The 6,468-nt window shown below is 33.7% G+C and overlaps 2 protein-coding genes across 2 annotated transcripts in view; one reads left to right on the top strand and one right to left on the bottom strand.

Annotated features, from left to right (window-relative positions):
- Positions 1-2,398: 2,398 nt before the first annotated feature.
- LOAG_11583 (hypothetical protein) lies at positions 2,399-5,198 on the top strand (the record flags this gene model as incomplete). Its single annotated transcript, XM_003147101.2, has 3 exons — positions 2,399-2,550; positions 4,408-4,562; positions 4,994-5,198. The coding sequence occupies exons 1-3, from the start codon at positions 2,413-2,415 to the stop codon at positions 5,196-5,198; spliced, it is 498 nt and encodes a 165-aa protein (XP_003147149.1). The 5' UTR covers positions 2,399-2,412.
- A 1,110-nt stretch (positions 5,199-6,308) lies between these two features.
- LOAG_11508 (hypothetical protein) overlaps positions 6,309-6,468 on the bottom strand; it is a gene marked incomplete at both ends in the record, with an annotated part of 1,296 nt that continues 1,136 nt past the window's right edge. The window contains one exon of the mRNA XM_020448361.1: positions 6,309-6,343. Within this exon, the coding sequence (XP_020301488.1) occupies positions 6,309-6,343 (35 nt within the window). The remainder of the gene's footprint in view (positions 6,344-6,468) is intronic.

Genomic DNA, 6,468 nt, shown 5'->3' with positions numbered 1-6,468 from the left:
TAAAGTTAGTTTGTGAAGGTAAAAGAAAACCTAGAACGTACAGAACTATCAGGAGAGAGAGAGAGAGAGAGAGGAATGATTCTGTGAAAAGGAACTCGCCGAAGTGATTCAACCAGTGGCGGATGTTTTTGGTTATTACAGCGATATCCATCAATCCATATATATATGGATGTATGATATTGTTAGTGGAAACAAAGAAATCATCAATTTAACCGACTGGAATAATAAATTAGGTATTGGAAGGGTAAGACTAATTAGTGCAAATGCCAGGCGGGTTAAAAGCAATGGATGTAAAAGAAAGAGATTTAATGAGAGAATGGGAAGAGAGGGAGCATCAGCTGACCTCTTTACAGTGTACTCTTTAAAATTTGAATTTCAAATTCAATCAGTCCTGTTATTGCTTGATTCTATGAATTCATCATTTCGAGATCTTATCAAGTAGTGACTTATATCCATTTCTACTTATACGATGTGTTATCTATTTAATATTATGCAAAAATGAAGAGGACGAAAGTGAGTTTTGCCAACTGATAGATAGTTCTAGATTAAGATAAATCGTCAGTCTCCTTCGGGAGTCTGCTGTCATGATACTTTAGTACGGAACAGAGAAATCTCCAATAGATAGGATATAAGTTGGCTGCTACAAGAGATTTATTTGAAAGAATAATTAAAAATTGAAGTGATGAAAAATATATTTGTTTAACTCATCCTTTATAACAATTCAAAATATTATTTTGAATTACTGACTTCCAAGTTTTAGATTGAAATACTAATTCGCACTTTTGGGATCTTGGATATAATATAATCGCATTCATTTAAAATAACTTTGTATGACACTTTGCTGCTAAAAATTGGTAGTGTGGGAGTAATTAAGAAATTGTAAATTTAGAACTAATTCATTATTGCTTTTTATTCTCACCATTGTTTTTTTATTTCTTTATCAAGATATTTCCAAAAATGTGCCATGATATGATATTAATTGCTTTTATACCTTCTCCATCCCTGTAATAATAGTCAAAAATCTTCTGGCAATCTGAACTTTTAAATTTGTGAAATTTGTATCCATTTTATCTGTAGTTATTTGAAACGTTATGCATCATTTTCTGGTGTTGGATTGGCAACTCTCTCATTTACAACCAGACATGGAAATACGGTAAGTGTATCGCCTGATTATAATTTCCATTTTCGTCTTTTCACCTATTCATGCCAGCGTCTAACATTGACCACATATTCTTTCAAGAGCCATATGCTGCATTAGTATTTTAAGTTGGAATTGCTTTCGCAATTTTTTTTTTCGCCTCTTGTCGATATTTTCGCTTTTATTTTGATATTTTTTAATTTTATTTAATTCATTTTTATTTCTGTTTCTGTTTATATATATATTATACGATTAATGTTTTTTTTTGGCATGAATTATGTGTGAAATTCAGTTTCTGTCTTACCTATTCGGAATGAATAAGTAGTAAGTGTGAAGCTATCCAAGACAAAAGGAATTTGAATAGGCTAATAATACAGAACAGACCAGACTGCTTGTAGAATTTTTGATGATATAATTGGTTTCTGAACAAATGGTACAGGATGGCGGTATGAGTAAACATAAGATTTACATGTCGTAAAAATGATATAATTGCTATATGACCCTGATAATAAATGTTATGGAAACAATAACATAATTATATTTGGATGGACCCAACAGCCATTTCTAACGCCTCAGGAATAAAACAGAATTGAATAGAATGAAATATGATTAAATGGGATTGTTACAGTATGATAACAATTGTATCCATACTCTAATTTGTCTGGAAGTGGGAGAGTGCATTTTGCTTGAAATGACAATAACGGTGCTCGTAAAAAGTTCGTTGAAGAGGAACCGCAAAGGAGCGATAACGAAATTATCGAATGTGCAATTGCTCCTCGCCTTGTCATGGTGTTTCTTTTCCTCATACCTATCCCGTGGTTTACGCGCACAACAGTGACACAATTACCTTTAACTTCGACGTTTATCGCACTAATTGTTTTGCGATAAGAGACGACCTTCATTAAAATTAGCAATGAGAAGACAATAATCGTCCTAAGAGCCTATTTAAGATGCAAACTCTTAGTACTACCATCGCTTCTTAATGGTCCACGGATTTCTTCGGTTTGATTGTTTCACTGAATAAATCCGGGCTATTCAAGCTTTTCTTTTTTCCTGTAACTTCAGTGAAGCGAAGCTTTCAAACAAGTAAATTAGGTGAAAGTTAGGTTACGTTAATGAGTCTCTTAGTTCTCTTGGATGTAATTCTACTTAAATTTAATTTCCGGTTTCCAACTACTTTAAATGCAAAGTTTCATTTCATTTCACCACTTGTTAAATTTAAAAATACTAACGACATAAACATATTTACAGCAGAATCTCGTGATGATGGTGCAATGAGGCGCTATCGAACAGCGTTTAGCCGTGAACAGATTAGCCGACTAGAAAAGGAATTCGCACGTGAGAATTACGTATCACGACCAAAAAGATGTGAATTGGCGACGCAACTTAATTTACCTGAGGGTACTATAAAGGTAAGGGAAAACCAGGATCTTCAATCGCTTTGGTCATTTGATTATTGCTTATTGCTCATTGAAATAACACAGTGATTTGTTTCATCTGTGAATCTCCTCTGCGACAACTAGCACTGCCTTCTATACAGTTTGTGATATCTTGTCTGCTAATAGCTGTTGAACGAATGTCTCGGATTCACTGTATTTTTGTTACCCAGCTATAATGCTTGCGGTGTAATGCTTTTGTTCGGTACAATTAGTATAATCATGATAATGCTTATTAATTTCCTCGAAGCATTAGTTTAACATCTACTCGTATGTTCTGTCGCACAATTAGAATCAAAGTTTAACTTTTTGAAAATGAAAATCGAGGTTTTTATTTATTTTTTGGCATTCATAATTCAGGATGATGCATGATTAATGGGACTGCTTAAAGTCACTTCAGCGAAACCAACGATTTTACTAAGCAACTTCTAAAAGCAGTTACTGTAGATTTAGTTAGAATTATTCCCCATGAGACGTCAATTTGTAAGAGAATGCTTTGCGAGAGCAAAATGAATTGAGTTAAATGATATTGAAATCATATGCCTTTTTTCTAAGCCTTTCAGTTAAACAGCCTAAATCCTAGCAACTAATTTATTTGGTTTCTGAAAGATTTCAATACTCTATAGTCAATCTTCTGCACTTTTCGTATTTTAATTGCTTACGGAGACTACTGCTTGCCTTGTCATTTTAAGCCATCATTCTTGTTATCGCTGTTCCTGACACGTGACCGGTCTGACATAGGAAAAGCGAGGGTAAAAGTGAGAGAGAGGGAAAAAAAGAAGCAAGAAGAAGAGAGGGAAAGAAAATGAAATTTATAAATATTTCGGAACAATCTCCAATATTTCGTGCACATCCCTCTCAAAATTGATAATTTATCAAAATACTATCTATCCTTTTCACTTTATAGGCATCCTAAAACATTCACTAATTCTTCGCTTTAAATTATCACCACTTATTAGAATAGTTTATTCCCTTTGATAACATGTTATATTTAAACCAAAATTCCATCAAAGCAACAAACGACATTTCGTTAAATATCAGGAAAACAGATATTCGCCGGAAAGACATAAGCATCTTACTCATAAATCAGTCATGATGCAAATGATGACCACAATCAAGGCAGTCCTGATCAGGAAGGATCAACGAGCAGCTGCTTAAACCTTCAACTTCATGAATAATGAATCTGCAAAACTTCCGCTGATATCTCTCAAATTGAGAGGGGTTTTTTTCAGATGGTTATCAATCCCTTTTTCTTCTCATCTTCTTCATTCTAATTCTTCTTTATTTAATTCTCAAAACTCAGCTGAGAGATTCTTCGGGTACTTTCATTTCTTGAATCAATAATTCGAAAAATGAATTTCAAAGCTATCTGCTAAAAAGGATAGTATGTGCTACTCGGGTGTTTCGTAATAACGACAAAGAATTGCGTTCATCAAAGTGCTGATATTATCTCATTAACTTTTAGCGAAGGATCAGAGTATCAGGAATTAGAAGGAGTGTAGGGAGAGATGAAAATACTGGTGTTAATATAGTGATAAGGATAGCAACGTCAACTGAGGTAATGATCCGATTAGTAAAACTTCAAAGCATCGGCTCGGAACTTGCCTACATGATAATTCTGTCCCACTTTCATCTTTATTTCTTATTCAATTTATTTCTTTTATTTGTATGTTAAAAAAAACACTTCAGTAATCCTTGGATCTCTGCTACAGAATCTGAACAGTGAAGTTTTAAAACTGTTGTCCAATACTCATTTAATTATAAAAGAACATTACAAAATATACCAAATGTCATCTTCATCCGGAAAATAATTAGATTTGGATGCATTTCCAGGTATGGTTTCAAAATCGTCGTATGAAAGATAAAAGACAGAAGATGGCATCTCTACATTGGCCATTCTTCGATCATCATGTTACCGCATATTTTCTTAATCCATTTTGTTATGAAGCTTGGAGGTCATCTCTGATACCTAAATTGTGTGATCCGAGGTTAGGCATTTTCGAAGAATTTGAAATTTGAATTCTTCTATCATCCATCCATCTTTCAACAAAGCATGAAATAGGCATCCAAAAGTAATGCAATGATAGTGGCTGACAACAACGAGTTTGAATGAAATTCTCTCCAAAGTTTTTATGCGGTACCTTGGGTGAAGATTCGTGCTAAGTATTAATACTAACCTTTGATAATCAGTTAAAAAGAGCCGTATGATAATATATAACGAATGTAACATTAGTGCCATAAGGTTTAATCCCTTGTTCAACTGTGCAGCATTTAGCGCATTGCATTCAGCGTAACGAAGTCTTCGGATGTTCAATGCATTGAAAGCAAACAATAGTGAGGTTATCCGCTTTTTGAATTCCTCAGTAATTTATTTTTAAATCTTAAACTTTAAAACTGGACTCTCGGAAAACACTTGCAGTATTACACGTCCATTTCTTGCCACCGGTGGATCATTGCTCGGCTCAGTAGCAGTAGGAACAGGAGCAAATGTGGGGATAATACCTCGGCCAACAATATACGCCAATCCGACTGCTACCAGTGTCGAAGCAACTCGAGATCGTAATCAAGAACCGCACGAATCCATGTCTCTACAGTCACCTTCTGAATCAAAGTCATTCTTATGATTCGTAGATGAATCGACAGGAATTTATGTCGCATATAAGAATGTGACATCCATACTTTTGCATATTTAATATGTTGAAATGATAGAAGAAATCGTTTAAAATGGATGCCATTGTTCAAGTCACTCTTATTTTTGCGGATTGCTGGACCGTTTCTGGAAATGAGTATAACTTAGTATAAAACTTATAAAAATAGGTGAAAACTTCAACTAAACGATGCTTTAATTTACATAAGGGAAAACGACACTTATGCCAGACTCAACGCAAGTGAATATTTAACAGTGATATCTTCGGTGAGATTGAGTAAATTATACGAAAATGCTCTAATGAGCAGCTAATGGAATGGACTGCAATGAAGACTGAATTTATTGCTCTTAGAAAACTATTAGTTTAATTCTAACTTTTGATCTGTAATTTAACCAAAAGTTAAGGTATTGCAGATTCCTACCACCTCTCAGCTGGTTTTAATCACATTTCTAAACTTTTGATTCAAGAAATAAATAGGAAGATAGTGTAGAAGTTTAGGGACCATGCCATGAAATTCCTATTATTAATAACCAAATGCAAAACCATGATAGGAGAATTTCAAACAGTTGTTTCAAACAGTTGTAATGAATTCCACGCAACCGTATTTCAAACCCGCTCCATTCCCTTCAATTCTCAAAGTATGTAGGATTGCACTTCACAGACAGACGTATAAGTCTAACAGGCAATGTGTAATCTTTGTCCCGATCTATCACTATAACTATCAGGACTCATAGAAAGTTTTACAGGTTAAAATGACATGCTTTAACACTGTTATCTGAGTGCTATGAATTACTTTGTGCTTCCGAATGTATTAACTTTAGCAACTTCTGTTACATTGTTGTATAAAGTTCCGACCAAATGTCCGGATATTCCCCTCTTTATACTGCAGTCATCAGCAAACAAAAAAAAAAAAAAAAACAAAGAATGAAAACAAAAGAATGGGACAAAGTAGAATGTAAACATAAAACCCACAAACCGACGATTGCAAGTACTTTTCAATTCCCAGCTAGATGAAAAGCAAGGTTATAAGAGCTTAAAATAAATGAAGATCAGTCTACTGCGAAATATATCATTTATATCACAAAACTACCTAGAAGGCCCACCATGATGAAAGTGGTAGGCTAAAATGTCGTTTAGCTTTCAGAAATATGAAATAAAAAGCTCCAAAAGAAATTAAATTCTTAAATATATATATATATATATATTTGAGATATATATATATATATATATATATATATATATATAT

The sequence above is a fragment of the Loa loa genome (genome assembly GCF_000183805.2).
Source record: "Loa loa unplaced genomic scaffold supercont3.408, whole genome shotgun sequence".
Lineage (NCBI taxonomy): Eukaryota > Metazoa > Nematoda > Chromadorea > Rhabditida > Onchocercidae > Loa > Loa loa.
Note: the sequence above shows the minus strand (reverse complement) of the source record. Positions and strands in the feature narration are given on the sequence as shown.